Here is a 17,474-nt window from a genome sequence, read left to right on the forward strand (position 1 = left end):
TTGAGAGGTTTGTTTCAAAGACAGTYAATACAGAGTAATTAATAAGTCCTCTACACTCAAAAACCCTGATTGTCCTAAACTAGCAATAGCAGCCAAAGGAAAAAAAAGTTTCTACTTTAATTTCCATTCAACACCAGGAGCAGCTCCTCATTCTCACCAGCTATGTGGTGCCAGAAGAACCTACCTGTCTGCTGTTGGGGAGGGCAACGCTAGTGCAAGATGAAGAGGATGAAGTAGGATTGTGCCCAACTCAGGGCAGGCTGCCCTGTGCTTCAGGTCACATCTTCTAAATTAGCATTTCTGGAAAGTCCTGTAATCACTAAGCAATAGGAGCTACCTCACATATGGACATCAGGTTAGTGCRTGAGACTATGTCTAGCCTTGATGCTCCCCAGCCTTCCTCGGAGGCCTTGCCTGTCCTAGAAAAGCAGTAGGTTTCCGGCAGCAGTGATGGTTGCTTTGATGTTGTCTTTTGCTTCCTATGAATCCCCTAGAACTGTTTCCTTCCTTAGAGAAGTGTTAAGAGGGGAGAAAATGCTGAAGAGCCCAAAACTATGCTGTCTACCCTCTTGTACATACCGATCTCTTGTTATGTGTGCTGGTGTAAGTCTGTGAAAGGTTTCAGTCACATTTGGGACAGTCTTACATTACTCTCTACAAGTATGAATTACAGAACGTGATAGAGGAAGAGAAAGTCTTTAGTACAAGATAGGCTCTAAATACCACTCTGGTCATTCTGATCCAYCTACCATGGTCAAGATACTACCTTTCAACACAATGAAGTGGGAAGCTGCTTAGCATGTGCACTGATTTTTGAGAAACTGGCCAGTAGTACTAGATCAACCTGGCAGCTCTGGCCATCACTTGCTGCAGGGCCTCTTCTGACTCATTTTTCACTGTGGTGGGTCAAGTTCCTGCCTGATGTTCCTCATCTGCTTCTAGATCATGTCTAAGAGGAGTGGTCCTCCTCTACTTGGTCCTAAACAAAAAGGGGGCAACATTTCTGCTTGTGGGTAAGCAGCAGTATTTACCTCTGACTCCAGAGCAAGGAGATACAGCTGATTTCCTCTGATCATTCAGTGTCTTTGTGAATGCATGAAGAGCTGGCAGGAGAGGTAGTTCCAGGTACTATACTGCCTGCTTCAACTCAGATGCTCAAGTAGCTCTGATACTTCTTGTTTGTTTAATGGTCAGAGAAGGGTTGCACTTCACTGCAGCAAATGTTACAAACCTTTGAGGTGAAGTTGCTCCCAGCCGAGACCAGTGCTGCTTGGATCCCAGCAGTTATGAAATCTCCTGATTTCATATCTCTTCCATACTGGCCTCTCTGAGGCCCTGCGTGTGAGATCGCAGTTCCCTCTTCTGTTTGAGCAGCTCTGACCTCTTTAGCCAAGCATATTTTAATTTCAGGCCCCCCAGATCTAGCCATACGAAAGTTTAGGATTTGGGCTGCTATAAATTTGTGAAAACTCCAGCTGTCTATTTGATGTCCTGTAAGACCAGGTCATTCTTCAGGCAATTCTTAGGTTGCCTCAATTGAGTCTGGATACCAGAAGAGCAGGTGGGCTATTTTGCTCCATTAACCTACTGCATGGTGTAATATGAATGCCTCTATGACCTGCAATTGGCCTGCTCAAGGCTTATTACAGACTTCTCTATGGGAGCTGTTTTTTTCCCTCGCAGCACTGAGTTCCCCTGCCTGTCTTGGATATCCAAGTGTCACTGTATCTGTCTTCCACTTACTWCTTCTGGACAAAGTGCATGAAGAGAATGGAGACTAAACTCTACAGGCAGGAGTTGCAGTAAAAGGTGCTGAGAGCTAAACAGCTTGTCTGTCTRAGCCTGGAGATGCTGTCCGAAGTCCACGGCAATGATTAAAATGGCAGAGGAGGAAAATCACTGCCACAGGCCCAAATGGGAGATTTGAAGACCAGAAATAACCGGTAACAAAAGCTCTGGTATCACGTGGGTTGCCCTGGGAGGGAGGAGAGGAAACCAGGGGTGTTTTTCCCCAGTACCTCTGAGAAACCTGTCATATGAGCATAGGGGCTGTGGGAGAGTGTAATTGCCTCTTCCCTGAGGGTCTGCTGGAGGCACTTGGGGAGCAGCAAGGTAAGTCTTGCACAGTGGTGGAAGATGTCCAGTGCTCACAAGGCCCTGGCTGCAGCAGTGGAGAGYCTGGCTATCAGCTGTTCCAGTGCTGATCCCAAAGCAGAGTTCAGGGCATGATACAATTGAAGGATTTGCCCAGGGCCTAGAAAAGCTTTCAGTAGTGCCCAGAACTGTCCTTCCATAATTTCTGCCCAGTGCTGAGTACAACCTCTGGTGAGCAGTGGAGAGGTAGCCTGTATTGTCTTTGAATCCTTCCGAGAGAAACGCAGGACTTTGGATAATCTGTCCTAAGTGAAGAGGACAGGTTCAACAGGAACCAACAAGTGCAGTTGTTAGAGAAATACTGTGAGAAAAACCTTGCAAATAGTTAACAAGACTCAAGGACAAGGAAGAGAGAAAAACAGTACTGCAAAGTTTAACCAGTTCCGGCTAAAGAACCTTGATGAAACCACAGCGCTTTGAAGAATGCGAGGGGTAGGTAAGACAAAAACAGCAAAATAACCCAGAAGTGACCTTAGGTTCATTAAGGCTTATTAAGAAATTAAACTTCACACCCCTAAATGAATAATGAGATGGRAATGACATGATAATGRTGTTACTGCCTCTTCTTCGCTTCCTGTGCTAATTAACAAGAATGTGAAAGCGCAAGCGCAGAGCGATTACCTGAGGTAATGAAATTGTAACCAATAGAAAGATTTGTATAAAATACTCTCTGAAAAGTGTGTATAAATCAAGAATGAGAGGGGGAGAAGGGGTGCTAGCTTTGTGGATTTACCACCTAGCCCCCATCTCTGCRCAGCAATGAAATAAACAAACATCTCGACCCTGTGTGTCTATTGGCTGCTTGCACACCGGGTAACAGAACCCAGATTTTGGGACAACACAGTGACTGTTACCGTACAGTAAATCCTGCCTGTCTTCTGCTAGTACAAGCTGCCAAAAGGCTCTGTACATTGCGCTGACCAGCTGTGAATGCTGTGTCAGATGCTGCGCGTGGGATCTGCCAGAGAGCTCAGCAAAAGCTGAAACCGTGCMTGGGAGCATCCCTTCCGTGGCCTTCTCTGTGCCAGTAGATGGCACTGGATTAACCCTCCTCAGAAGACCGGTAGTGTTCTGCATGAGCGTTTCAGAGGAGCCATCACGTTGGAGAAAGAGTGCTCCCTTGCACACAGTGCTTATTCATCCTTTTGCTCAGTCATCAGTCGAGGAGCACAAAAACGCTTTTGTGTGACTTAAAGGGGTTGTTTGCTGAGTGCTCATCACTTCCTCTTGAAAACTTTTTTTTTTCCTTAAAAAGCATGTGAATTGGTGGATAACCTTCCTCTTGTAAAAAGGCTACTTTTGTACAGGTTGTCTTTTGCAAGAGGAAACTATGTGGAAAGTATTAGCTACTCTGCCCAGTGGCAGTTGCTAATGAAAGGTTTCTCCTCATTTGAAATCACTATGACCATCTGTTAGAGTGGCTTGAAGGTTTTTCTGTTATCTCTGGACTGTTTTGGCTCGGACACCACTTGCTCTAAATGAAGGCTTTGCATTCTCTTGCTGCCGATCAAAATCCTGGTAGAGACCATTACTCACACCTCATTCAGCATCTGAATTTCTGCAAACCACTTGCTGCAGTTTTGTTGCCTCTGTTAGTGATGTAAACAACTGTTTTTTTTTTTTTTTTCTGTTCTGTTCAAGCAACTACTAAACTGGAGGGAAAAAAGCAATTGCATTTGGTTTCCTGCTAGTGATCTAAAACATGAGGAAGAAAATGGCAACATCCTCTGATGCAAGTTACCTGTTTCCACTACTGTTCCTCCTTGCTCTTGTTAGAGCTTCAGCAGTGTAAGCTCATGGTTCTGGTTCATCCACTGCCCTGTTCTGTGCTCTGCAGTGGTKTATCAGCACCAGGCTTTCTTAAGCAGGTGGAAAGATCCCTCTGCAGGAAGACCTCAGTGGGGTCCTGTATCAGACACTGACCTTGGAGAGCCTAAGGATGGGTATCATGTATTGGAAGAAAGTGCCCTGGTCAGCCATAGCACAGGACAGGGCAGAAAACTGCAGGGAGGCGCCCATGATCCCTAACAGGCAGATGTGGACTGTCCCAACTACACGATCATCAGACCGCTGTACTATTGACATTCCCTCTTTGTTGGCCTTTCTGCTGTACTGGTCATCCAGATCTCTGGCCGTGGCAATGATCTGGGAAGAGCTAGTTCTGGCTTCCTCAGATGGACAGATTATCTTTTTGCACTCTTGATTTCTTCTGCTGCACCTCTTGCTGGATTGTTGCATCTCTGTATATGCTGTCCTACCATCGCAGAGGCCACCAAAGCAGAGGTTACTTGCAGAGCAGGATCATCTCTGAATTTGAATTCAGAGAGGTGGAGATTGCTGTCATGAATGGAGCACGTGTCTAGCCTGAGCCTAAGCAACCTCAGCATCAGTATCATCTATGTGACTAATATGGAAATTCCTGCTGTGAGGAAAGGAGGTTTGGGGATTGCTTGCAGGGGAGAAATGACAGTTTTACGTAGAAGGGGATGGGCCAGTGTTGATTTGAGTGTGAAATAAAGAAGCAACATGCAGGCCCTGTAATGACTGGTCTGTCCTCCCTGCCCTTGCAGGCAGAGCTTGCGAAAGGGCACCAGCCTGGCAGCAGAATGGAGGAAGTGAAAACATTGGGTGTGACTAGTTTCATTTGCATTTATTCAGCCCCGGGCTTTGCCCGAGTTTGGGATGATGGAGTCCTCAAAGGTTTGCTGCTCCTTCCTCTTCCAGCTGCTCTATTGCTCCCTACTGACATTCCAAACCTCATGGGTCTGCTACAGTTGCTTCCAGGGTGACCGCAGAGCAACAAACTCCTTCACCTCTCCTCTGCATGTTGTTAGAAGAAATGAGTCTCACAGCTCAGTATCAACGGAGTACAGCAGGCACTGCTGGCTGCAGAGCAGAGCTGCTCAGCCCATAGGTCACGTTGGAGCGGGCCTAGCCCCAAGGCTAGGCTGTTTTGAACGCCTCTCTTCCTCTTCTCTTCTTGCTCCTGTTTCCTTGCAGATCTTATCCATCCCTGAAGTGTCTCTTGCCCACTTCCTTCCTCATTGACTGACTCACTGTGGCCAAGGCCTGGCTATTTGCAGCTGGAGCTCGGCAACCTGGAAACCTGCTTCTAGAAGCCTCTGTCAGGCAAGAGTTAGCAGACTTTCGAGTTGATCCCAGGACCTCAGACATCCTGTCATGGCTGCACTTTGCAGCCAGCCTGTTAGTGCCCCCGCTGAGCATTTGTTTCCCTGTATTGCTCATGCACCCCAGGAATTGGGGGCAGCTGGAACAGCAGCTCACAACAGCATTCCCCAAAAATGTGTCAGATGTGCAGAACTTCAGAAAGCCAAGTAGCACCAGGCCTCCTCTGTGCTGGCTATACTTGTTTGTAAGATGAATCATCACCTGGGAGGAAACTTTAGTCAAGACAACAAAGTGCCAGCACTATCTTTGGTGTCTTCTGCAACCACAACTAGCTTGTTGCATGCTAAATTGAGGGCTGCTGAGCCTGGGAGCAACTGTGTGGTGTATTATAATTTGAGCACAGAGCAGATACCTTAGATATTTAGAGGTGTTCTATACAGATATATAAAATATATGTATATTGCATAGGCTTTACTAGAGTTCTTATTGTTCTTAGAGTTTTTGTTCTTCAGTTAGGCTACTCTGGTTTCTGGGTTTCTTTCTGGCCCATTTCACTCTACTCAGTGACCTTTTATCATTATGGGTTTTTTTTAACATATTTAATTTTTATTTTTAAACTTATTTTTCTGTGACTGATTTCCTTCTGCCACCTGTCCCTCCCACTTTCCCCAAACTGGTAGCAGAACACACATATGGGCAGAGTGAAGCATGTCTTCAAGCACTTTAATAATTTCCTGGCTGTTCTCACCCTGAGCAGCAGCTTGGTAAATGCAGCTTATATGTTCCCTGATGATGTTTCGGCCTCTGACRCACCTGCTGGCTGTTGCTGCCCCATCTCCTCTGAACTGATTTTGAATGTTCTAGCAAATGTCAGGCTGCTAGAGCCTGCAATGAGCAGGTGGGCTTCATTTCTGAACTCCTGCTCTATGTCCCCCGGTGCTGTTTGCTTGTAGGCTGACTTGCTTTCAGTTTATAACCAGCCATAACCCCTGCTTCCTACAAAACCGCAACCASCTCAAGTAATTCCCAGTGCACACTCAGCACTTTCTTGTAGCTCAGCTTCCTAGCTTTCACTTGAGGCTTTCTGCCCATTTGTCCAAACTCTTCTCAGTCTTCAGCCTGTCCTGCAGTGTGCTGGAGTCTGTCTGCTTAATGCCTAGACCCTCTGGTCCCTCTCATGGATATTTCTCATGGAGAAATGAACGCAGATCAGACTCCATGAGCCCCATGCTTCATCTGTCCATTTTAATGCATAATCCCTGCTATTCGCTCATGAGATGTGGTTGCAAATCATTTTACATTCTGCACATAACAATCTTGTGTGAACTAATTCCTTAGTTTTTTAATGAAAATGCCATATAAGCCAGAGCCTAGATAATGAACATTTTTGTTTCCCTGTCTACAAGGGTCTTTGCCCTGTCACAGGCTGCCATTCATGTTCTCACCATTTTCAAGTAMTTAGAAATACTTCTTTTTGATTATTTGTTCACATATTTTTCAGGGACTTTTAAACCATAGTATCTCACCTTCTAAGGATGGGGCTGTGTTGGTCCTTCCCAGCCACTATGAGCCCCAACCCTTTTTTTTAACTAGATCAGCTTTACATTTTGCAGTGTCTCACTGGGCCAGGCTCAGCATCCATCCACTCTCTGCTACCATGCAGAACCTTGGAGAGCTTTGGAGAGCCCATCCTGCTGAGGAACAGAGACTRCATCTTCTCAGCCCCTGCTGGCTCTCCAAAATGGTTTGCTACAAGGCAGGTCTCATTCCCCACCACCCCCATGCTCTGGGTCACAGTATTTGCTATAGCATGTATGGTGCTYTCACCACAAACACAGCAAGCCACATACTGGACTAGGGCAAGAACAYGGCTGGCAGATCAAGGGAAGCTATTCCTGCCATTCACACTGGGAAAGCTGCCCTGGGTCCAGTGTTCAAGAGGRATGCGGGGGAACTGGAGACAGGCCAGCAGAGGGCTACCAAGGTAGTCAGGGGGCACACAACCTATGARGAGCAGTTTGGGGAGCTGGACTAGTTTTGTCTGTTGAAGAGAAGGCTAAAGGCAATCTATTAACAGCCTGCAGCTCCTGGAAGGGCAGTTATGCAGACACTGGAGACAATTCCTTCCCAGTAGTGGCAGACAAGATAACAAGGCAATGGCCACATTTCCAGTTTGGGACATTCAGAYTGGGCATTAGGGAAACCTTTTCCCCAGCACGGTGATGGGCCACCTGGCACAGGTCACCAAAGAGGTGGGATGTTGCCAGTCTTGGAGGTTTTCAAGAATGGACAAAGCCACAGCTGACATGCTCTGCTGCCAAGGCTAGTCCAGTTCTGAGTGGCAAGTTGCAGTGGACACCTCCAGATGTCCCTGCCACCAGCACTGTTCTGACACCTTGCACATTGCAATTGCCTCATGAAGGAGGGATCTCAACACTCAAGCATTGTCTGTTCTTCAGATTATTTTGTTCTGGACTGAATAACGGGAAATGCACTAATTCTTGTAAAGTGCAGCCAACTTCCCCAGCCAGGGTCAAGGCAGAGCGACATCTCTGTCATCTGTTTGAAAGTATCTTTCTCCAGCATTGCTTCATGAAGGCCCATCCTGCTCCTGTTCCTAGCCCGCAGCTTGAAAGTTTGATTCATCGGCCAAAGTTAAACTGTTACAAAGATGAGGTGGGTCAGAAACAGCAGTTTTCAACAGTGCTGTTTTAGCATTTCTGCAGCCCACCGGGCTGGTGTGTGGAACCTGTAGCCACAGACAAYGTGCTCAACCTCCTTTGCAAAGAACGGGGCTCATCTGTGTGGGAGAGCAAGCCAGATGCTACTGTCCAGCCTGGAGCTCAGCTCAGCCCAGGGCTGAGGTTGCCACAGTGATGTGCAGTCCCAACCAGCTGATGCTGCTCTCTCCCTCTGCATGCTAAGCAAAGCCAAGCCAGGGCATGATGCCCAGCCCAGCACAGTCTGGGGTGGCATGGGATATTGCTGCAGGGGTAATTGGGRCCCAAAAGCCCAGAGGTGAGAGGAATGGAGGTGCCTGTGTGCTTGTAAGGGGTGATGGCTCTTTGGGCACAGCCCCTAACTAGCTCTGCCATGGTTCTCCTYGGGCCTAGCCTCTACCATGGGCACCATTGCTCTGTCTGGCCTTGGTCACAGATGGACAGGCTCAGCTTGACCTATAGGGAGATGCACAATGGATGCAACCTGGCCTGGACAAGCCAAAGCATCGGTCCAACCAGGACAGGATGGCAGCAAAGCTGGGGTGCCTGTGCTTACCCTCAGTTCCTAGTAGCACTGTCAGGGCAGGGCTGGGAGACATCTGGCCATGATGAGCAATGGGTACAGGGAGAGGGTTGTCCCAGTAGCACGTCACTCAGTACATGCAGGCTGAAGAACTGCCAACAACACAGGTCTCTGGTTGGGAGAGAACTTAACCACTGCTAAAAGCAGAAGTAAGAGGCACAGAGAAGTGAAAGCAGAGACCAGATCAGCTTCCCACGAGCTCCACTCTCAGCAGAACACCTCAGAGGGGTCAGYTGTGCTGCCATGGAGCCCCTATCCTTCCAAGAATACATCTGCTCCCTGAACCCCGCTGTACTGCCCCGCATCCTCAGGATTTGCTCTGGAGTCTACTTTCAAGGTGAGTACTGGGTCCCTGCCACCTCTGAGCTATGCCCAAAGCCTTTGCCACCTCCTGGCTCCCCCTGCATTGCTGCAACCCAGGCTCCCTTGTCCCACCTCAAAAGTGGAAGCCCCATCAGGGCTCCCAGGAGTGCCTGGGTCCCTGCCACCAGATGCCTATGACCAGGGAGAGGCACAGATCCTTCCGCAATCGCTGCATAAGCAGCCACTTCCAAGGAACTGCTTGAAGCACAAGTGCGTGCARAAGACCTTCTCTTCTACATCCAGCACCCAGCCAAGTGCCCCAGTACATGCAATTGTGCTTCTAGGGAAGTGGTGGGGCACTAAAACTCATCCAAGCTGGTCTTCCATCCCATGCACAGCTCTCATCCCAAAAGTGACTGGCAGTGACTCACACGCTGGCTGTGGGTCCATCACAGACAGAGTCGCACACTCAGTGGCCATAGGATGGTGGGACAGGGTGGCTCCTGGCTCTGATGAACTGAGTGGGGCAAGAGCAGAGACAGTAGCTTCACAATCTGGACGGCAGCTCTCTGCTTCCTCCTGGCGCATATCACTGGGCAGGTTTTAGGTCAAGGTGAAGTCCTGACCAAGGGAGCTGCCTCAACTGGCAGCAAAGCTGATGGTGAAATGGAGCCAGAATGAAAAGTATGTAGGAGCTGGGAGCACACAGCCAGAACAGCAATGCTGATAGTTATTATGAACACTGATCATTAACCTTGGAATCCGTAGGATTTGTAGCACTTGTTTAGGTTACGCTGACTTTTAAAGAACAGGTAAAGCAGTTGTGTTGATCGAACTCTGTTTTCCTGTAGCTCAGTCAGGATAGATGTTTAGCTTACCAAAGGCTTCCCTTGGCCTTGATAACATTTTAGAGTGGCTAAATGAGTAAAAATGTCATTGTTCACTCAAAGAGCAACAGCTAATTTGTTTAGCAATTGCTGGTAGTGGTGGTGAGGTATCTGGTGCTTTCTGTTTCACATAGCGGCCATCATCCCAGTGAGGGAGACATTTGGTCTGCAGAAGGTTCTGTAGCAGYTTGATGAATTCAGAGAGTGAAGGGCTGAAAGGGCTATTGCTCCTGTGGAATGGTGTTATTACACGGTATCGTACCCTGAGGAGTTCTTGCTTCAAGAAAGACAGCCCATCCCAGGGCAGATGTTTCTCATCTCTTCACAGAGTGACCAAGCAATGAATCTTTCCTGATGCTTGGAAGCAATGCTTGCATTTAACCTTTGAATTTCATCATTTTGGCTTCCAGCCACTGATTCTGTTAAATGCTTCTGCATTGTTTTTCTTCTCCTTTATGATCTCCTACACAGTCAGCTGCACTGAGGCTTTTCAGGATATGGGCTGTACAAGCTTCCTGATATTACCAATTCTTTAAAAATAAGCACTGGCTCAGCAAAGACCTTCTCAGCCAGCTCTTGTGGGGCTCCTCTTGGCTGCTGGCAAATGATGTTAGATCTCATGGACAGATTAGAATGCACTGAGGAYTAATCAGTGTTGCACCTTGCAGATAACGCCATCCTGCACAGCAATAATATTTCTTGAATGCTTCTTTATTTGTTGCCGCTCTTAATCATATTATTTCTGGCTTCCAGCAGCTTTTTTGATTAGCAAAAATTTAGGTGGAGAGTGGAGTTCCCAAAATGTTAAACAAARTGCCTATTGTCCTCAGCCCTTTCTTGGGCTGCTTTCCAGCCGTGAACTCTTCCGTGTCCTCAGCATCCTTGATCAGGTTTTATATGGAGCATCCCTGCCTCTCTGATCCCTCAGCATGTGATTTGCATGGGCAATGCTGGACCAGYCAGTGCTTGCAACCATCCCTGGGTTCTACACAGACCCGGCTGCTCCAGCACCAGTCCTGGCTGGGACATCTCACTGCATGACCCCTCCTCAAGGTTTTTCAAGTATCTCCTTGCCATTGAAGAGGGTCAACCAAGCCACGTGTGTGCGCAGTTGCGTGGGTCTCTGCACCCATCCCCCCAATACCATGCTCTAGGTGACAGAATCTGGCTGCATATTTGCTTCCTTTTTCAATAATGCCCTTGATGCCGTCATGGAGCCACAGCACACAGGGAGCGGATCAGGGCTTGCAGACTGTGCAATGATTTCTCAAACCTCCCTGCTTTCATTCCTCTTTTGCTGCTTAATTTTTTCCACGCTTCTTACTTGCACTTTGAGTTTCCCCCTCCACTCTGGAAAGCAGTTTCAGAGGCGATAGGGTAGTCCCACATTGTTGTTTCCATCTACACTCCGCAGACAAGTGATGGCTGGTGTGGCAATACTTGGAGCATCATCTGTCCCTCTCCTGGTGGGAGAGGGACCCCAGATGGTCTCCAAATGTGTGTCCATCCTTCAGTGCACCCCTCCTACCCAGCCTTGCCAGCATCGCCCTGAGTGTCTGGACTCCAAACTCTCATATTTACACCATGTTTTTGTTTTCTAACTGCATGTGGGGCCACCAAAGCTGCCAGCTCACTCAATTTGTTCAGGTAACCTTTTGTCAACCCCATCTCCGAGGCAGCAGACCAATTCTGCCTTTCCTCAAATGGTCACCATCCTTTCCTCCCATTCCTCCATCAGACCCATCCCCTTGGCCCCCTTCAGAAATCCTTCGGGGCTGGAGGAGCCCCTTTGCCCCACCACTGCCCTGGCGCTGCAGACATGGGCCGCAGCAGGGCGCCCAGCACGGGAGCCAGCTCCCTCAGAGACGTTCAGCCTCTGGGGTCCCCAAAGCGATGCCCTGGCAGCACTGCCACACTATGTGGGACAACTTTCTTGACCCAGGCAGGTCCTTCTGCAGAAAGCAGATCCTTCTATCAGCTGGAAAGACAATGCCATTCACAGACTTGTCTTCTCTATCTATCTGTGTCCGACTCCCTCCAGAGTATTTCCTGCCTGCAAGGAAGAGCTAAATGGGTGGTAGATCCCAAGATACAGCTTACCAAGACACCTCTGAGACAGTTTAGCCATGCAAACAGCTAATTAAGGCRTTGATGCAAGTGTCCACACCTGCAGGAGCCTGGGACTCATAGACTTAATCACCACCCAGTTACTTCAATTCCCAGAAGGGACAAAAACTGTCACTGATGTCAGGCCACAGATGGCCCCATACATCTGTGCTGCCTCCAGCATGTCATTACAGCTGGCCAAGGTCTGCTCTGCCCAGCACAGCACAGGGCCCAGCCACTGGGTGATTGGTATTTGGTAACGATATCCAGCACACTCAGACCTCTCGTGATGAGCATTGGGCCGTAGCCTGATGAAACAGTAACGGAGAAAATGGAGAAAAATTCAAACTCCCAGTCTAAAGTCCATCTTTGGGCAAGTGTGATAGAGATCAACACCTGGTAAAAATGCTGTTAAAGGTATCTTCTTTGGGGAAATTTCTAACYGTGGCTGGACATTGGCCCAAGGGACGCTGGCCGCCTGCTCCACGCAAAGGGGCTGAGGCTCTCTCTGCGCAAGGTGTGCTGTGCTCCACGGTGCTTGACCCCACCAGGTCACCCAGAGCCAGCCCCATTCTCACGCTACAGCAGAGCTTGTGGCCTTCTGTGGTTTGGGATAACCTCTGCCCACAGGTTATCGTGGCATCTGTGCAAGAAATGAGTCAGTGGAGCAGAAACAACCCCATTTCCTATCAGCTTGAAAAATAGCAGCTGAGGCAGTATAAGGGACGTGAGTTCCCTCATGGCACCCCGGGGCTGCGAGCCAGTGGGTGCCCACCACCTGCCACGGGGTAACAGCTCCCTGTCCTCCTCCCAACTTCCTCCAGCCTGGCTGGTAAGAGGATGCTCTGCTGGGAAGCAGGAGAAAAGCTCCAGCATTGAAAATGGAGCCACCTAAACAGTTCTGCAAAGGTACCCAGYAACACTCAGAGCCCTGCTGGGCTGCCCAGGATAGAGCTCTGCTCTGGCCCTGGACCATTACTACTCCATGGCCCTGCTGCAGGGAGCCATCCTCCACTGGACGTTTTCTGGAGGCAGCATGAGGCAGGGTGAGCAGGGGTGCCCCACAGCATCGTGGGTCTGGCTCTTGCTCAGACCAATAGCAGCCACTGAATGGTCCTGTCCTCTCCCACAGGGTCTGTGTATGAGATCTCAGGCAACGAATGTTGTTTATCAACTGGAGACTTCCTAAAAATTATTGCCATCAAGCTGCAGAAGGTCATTTGTGAGGATGTGGAGATGGGGAAAACAACAGAACTRCCACTGACCTTCAAAGGTGAGTGAGGTTGCCTGCAACAGCCCACTGCTGCCAGGACCCAGGGCCTGCAGGCACCCCTCATGTCCCAGCCCCATCTGCCCTGTGCCCTCTGCAAAGGGCTGTGAACTCCCATTCCCACCTCATCTTTAATATCCCATCTGCTCCTCCCAGATTCACATTGCATGCCGAAACGGCTACAGGGTACTACCCCAGCTCTTCCCCTTGATGGGCAGCTTCTCATGTTGGGTGCTGGGCCCTCCTCCAGCATGTGACATGGGTGCCATCATCCACAAGGAGCTTTTCTCAGCATCTGAGAGTTCAGCCTCACCTTTCTGTAGGTCTCTTCCAGCCCAGTCCAGACCCACAGCAGTATGCAAGCCTGGAGGAGCTGATCCAGAGCAAACGGGCAGCCCAGGAGGCTCAGCCCTTGTGCTTCATTTCGGCCACTGACCTTGCTGTGGATGGACACTTCATTCCCAAGGCACAGCTCATCTTTCTGGAGGCACTGCAGGGGAGAAAAGCAGCCGTCCGCACGGCAGGCAGCCACAGGGAGCACCACTGGCTCCGGCTGCCTCTCTCCCTGCGCGGTCGGTTCTTCGAGTGCAGCAAGCAGGACCTCACGCTGCAAGAGGTGCTGGGGCTGCAGGGCAGCTGGCCACAACGCCTGCTCTGCCCCACGCTGAGCTCGTGTCCCATCCTCCTCAGCCCCGTCTACGAAGTGCAAGCCATCATGCACCGTGAGTTCAACCGCAGGAGCCAGATGTGTGCCTGTGTGCGTGGGCTGGGGCAGACGTGGCACAGCACTGCTGCTGCCAGTTGCATGCCCCTTGCTGTGTGGGAGCTGGCACGCACACGTGCTGGGGGCATGTCCATGGGCTTTGGGGATGGGAGAAAAGGGGATGCCCACAGCCAGTGCCGAAGCGGCCCACAAGAGGTCTATCTACCCAAAAGACCTTAGAAAAGCATTGCCCAAATGCCCAGCTAAAGCCCTGGAGCACTGGGAGCCTGTGACACCCARTGCCAGCCAAGATAGCAGCAGACACAGTGATAGAAAAGTGCCTGGCACAAGGTGGGATTGGTCCTACTCAACAATCCCTCCACTTGAGCAAGTCTCCACAGCATGGCACAAATCAGAGAAAGGCTGAGCACAGCCTTCAGTGTGTCTCTTCTCCCTGCAGTGAGGAAGGACGTGGTGAAAATCCCCTCCACGCTGGAAGTGGATGTGGAAGATGTCACGGAAGAGGCACAGCACATTCATTTTATCAAGCCACTGCTGCTTAGTGACTTGCTGCAGATGGAGGAAGCCCTCCCTGTCCAAGCAGAGATCCTGGAGGGGCCCAGCTCCTTGGCCATCTTCAAGAACGACTGGATTCCCCGCTTGCAGAAAGGCCAGCGGATCCAGATCCATGGCAAGGGCTGTCCTTGGAAAGTCCTCGCCTCGGCTCGCAAGGGCACCCGCCATTTCCTCCTCTCCAGCACATACCAGGGCAGGTTTCGGAGGCGCCCCAGGGAGTTCACCACAGTGTACGAGCTGGCCACCAGCCTGCAGGCCGGTCAACACTTGCGTGTGGTGGTCACACAGGACTGTGAGGGCCACGAGGAGGACATGCCCTCGCTCAGCGTGGGCGATCGGCTGGAAGTGCGTTGCCTGCTCCAGGCCAGTGCCAGCACCACCATGCTGCTGTGCAACCGAAGCAGCAGCGAGGAAGAGGAGGGAGAGGAGAGTGAAGAGCTGATGCTGCCTCTAGACCTGGGAGGTAGCTTTGTGGAAGAGATGTGTGAGAACAAGAAGTACAACCTCACAGAGATCCTGGAGCAGCTCTCCCTGCCATGCGATGTCAAAGTGGTGGCCAAGGACCCTTCGCTCGCTCGCGACATCCTCAGCTCCTTCTCGGCCTTACGACTGGAGGCACGTGTCACTGAGCCCTTCTTGGTCAGCAGCTTCTGTGAGGAGCCAAACGAGAGCTTTGAGATCCCACCAGGGTGGCTGGACATGTCTCTGTTCTTCACACAGGAGCCTGCCCACCCACAGGCTCCCTCTGCAGACTGGTCACGGGTCGAGGAGCTGAAGGAGTCTTTCTACTACCACTTGCTGAAGCAGCTGCCGGGCAGTTCAGCTCCCCCTCCACCACGGCCCCCCAAGAGGAAGGAGGCTGTGGACAAGGCAGACCTCAGGAAAACCAAAAGAACCGGCCCTGAGAAAGCAAAGGTATGGCATGATCCTGCCCAGGGAGCGGGAGGAAGGGATGATGCTCCAGTGGGAAGGCACCCTCAAACCCCAGATCCACCCACCACCACTACTCCCGAGGCTCTGCATTCGGTCAAAAGCCTATATCATTTCTCTGCAGCTACCTCCCCTGGCTGGGCCCAAGTCTCCCTTATCCCAGAAAACAAGAAGCCCGTTCATCGCACAGAGTACCCCGAATGAGTACAGCACACACCTCCACTTGCAGAGAACATCCCAGTCAAGCAAGGCCCCAAAGGACAAAGGTGAGGTTACCACCTTTGCTGCACACCCTGCATGGCTCCTCGCCATTTAAACTTCAGCAGAAGCCTCCCAGCCCACTGCAGGGCTTTACCATGGACCTTAATCTGCCATGGTTTATCATCACAGTGCATTTACATAGTCCTGTACTCTTCTCTTCTAGGTGTGGAGAGCAGCGATTTTGACCACAACTATGAAACAGTTGATGAAGATCTTCAACAGACAATTCAAAAAATAGAGACTGTGTTTCCTTTCTAAACCTCTAGTTTCTGGGAGGCTCTAAACATTCTTAGTTCCTAAATTAAACTTATTTGCAAAAGCTAAATACAGCCAAAGGGATCCACAGTGCAGCTTCCAACTGCCTCCATCGTAACAGATGCATTGTCCCCACTCTCCCTCTAATGTGGGCACTCTGTATGCCCACAAGACAGGTACACGCACAGAATACATACCCTTGCTGTACCACAGCTGGCTGCTGTGCTATGCACTGTCTACAGCTGTCACGGGTGGGACCCTCCAGCTGCACTGGACCAGCATACAGAGCAGGGACCCATCTTAGGGACCGAGCAGCCACCAAGACACCACTGAGATGCCAGCCAAAGCTCTTAGGACATGTATCTTGCTCTGCTCCACTACACAAACTGTTACTGAAAACCAGAAATAAAACTCCTAACACCAGGACACTTTATGCATGGAGCTTGAATAGGATCCTAAATGGCAGATATGCCATGTCTATGCCCATTTCAGATTGAAAACTTCCAGAACTAATACCTTTATTGTAGTCACTTGTGCTACCTTTGCTGGGAGCTACCAGAGGCTCATGAAACATCCACCAGTGGCTTTCTCCACATGCCGTTGTATCCATCAGCTAAGGCACAGCAATCCATCTGACTGCTGCTTTGCATGACCAGAAGCACACTTTGGACACCAGTAACACCAACGCAGGCCYATTTCGAGGCCTAGCAGCTTAGAACCAGAAGTAGGTGCATTTGGGAAGATGCTGAGCAACTGCAGCAGGATTCCTGAGAAGTCAGCCTCCTTTGGAGTGCCTAACCATGAAGTTCAGACACTGGGTCTACAGTTTTGGGATGCTGGATACTTCCACATATGTGGTTCGAGGCCAGCATTTTCAGATGCTGCTTAGCACACAGCATGGGGAGGGGTGTTACAAAGTACTCTGCACAGTGGAAACTGCTCGAGCCGGGGCCCAAAGCAGTGATTCACATTTTTACAACTGCATTTCCACTCCACTTCCTTCCATGAAGAAACAACAGACAGAAGCTGCATTTTCTCAGTGTTAGTCAAACTCACTTCTCACTCCGGCCTAATTTCTCAACAAGTCTGCAGTTTTAAGATGGAAAATAAATTTTAAATTTTATTTGAGATAAAACTGTTTTTCTCCCCTCCCAAGGAAGGGTAGTGTTATATTCAGCAGTTCTTTAGTTCATGCCATTCTTCACCTGGAATCTAGAGTAGGCTCACAAAGTTGCAGAGACTCTCATCCATTCAAGCCCAAGTATCAGCCTGGATTTAGACTGRTGTCCTCTCCTACTCTGATTCTGCCCTGGCATTTACATTCTGTATCAGGGCTCAATATTCACTGAAACAGGGAAAAACTAGCTTCTTACCTGGGCTGCCTTCTTACCAAGAGGCATTTATACAACCCCAGGAAGACTTCCCTTGTCCAGAAGAAAAACTAGTCCCTGAACTATGGTCTTCCCCTGACAGATTCAAGCTGTATTCCAACTCCTCCCACTAGCCAGATGAAAGCAGGTACTCCTGGACACTTAACAAACAGCAAATGGGTGACTAAGCAAAGAATTAAACCTCCTCCTCAGCCAGTTACACAATY

General features: G+C 49.8%; 1 protein-coding gene across 1 annotated transcript; it reads left to right on the plus strand.

Annotated features, from left to right (window-relative positions):
* The first annotated feature begins 8,829 nt into the window (after window positions 1-8,829).
* THEMIS2 (thymocyte selection associated family member 2) lies at window positions 8,830-15,880 on the plus strand. Its single transcript, XM_085302998.1, has 6 exons — window positions 8,830-8,923; window positions 13,015-13,155; window positions 13,476-13,874; window positions 14,316-15,394; window positions 15,486-15,627; window positions 15,786-15,880. The coding sequence occupies exons 1-6, from the start codon at window positions 8,830-8,832 to the stop codon at window positions 15,878-15,880; spliced, it is 1,950 nt and encodes a 649-aa protein (XP_085159124.1).
* Window positions 15,881-17,474: the final 1,594 nt, after the last annotated feature.

The sequence above is a fragment of the Rhea americana genome, unplaced genomic scaffold, assembly GCF_003343005.1.
Source record: "Rhea americana isolate MKP2758 unplaced genomic scaffold, rheAme1 scaffold_195, whole genome shotgun sequence".
NCBI lineage: Eukaryota > Metazoa > Chordata > Aves > Rheiformes > Rheidae > Rhea > Rhea americana.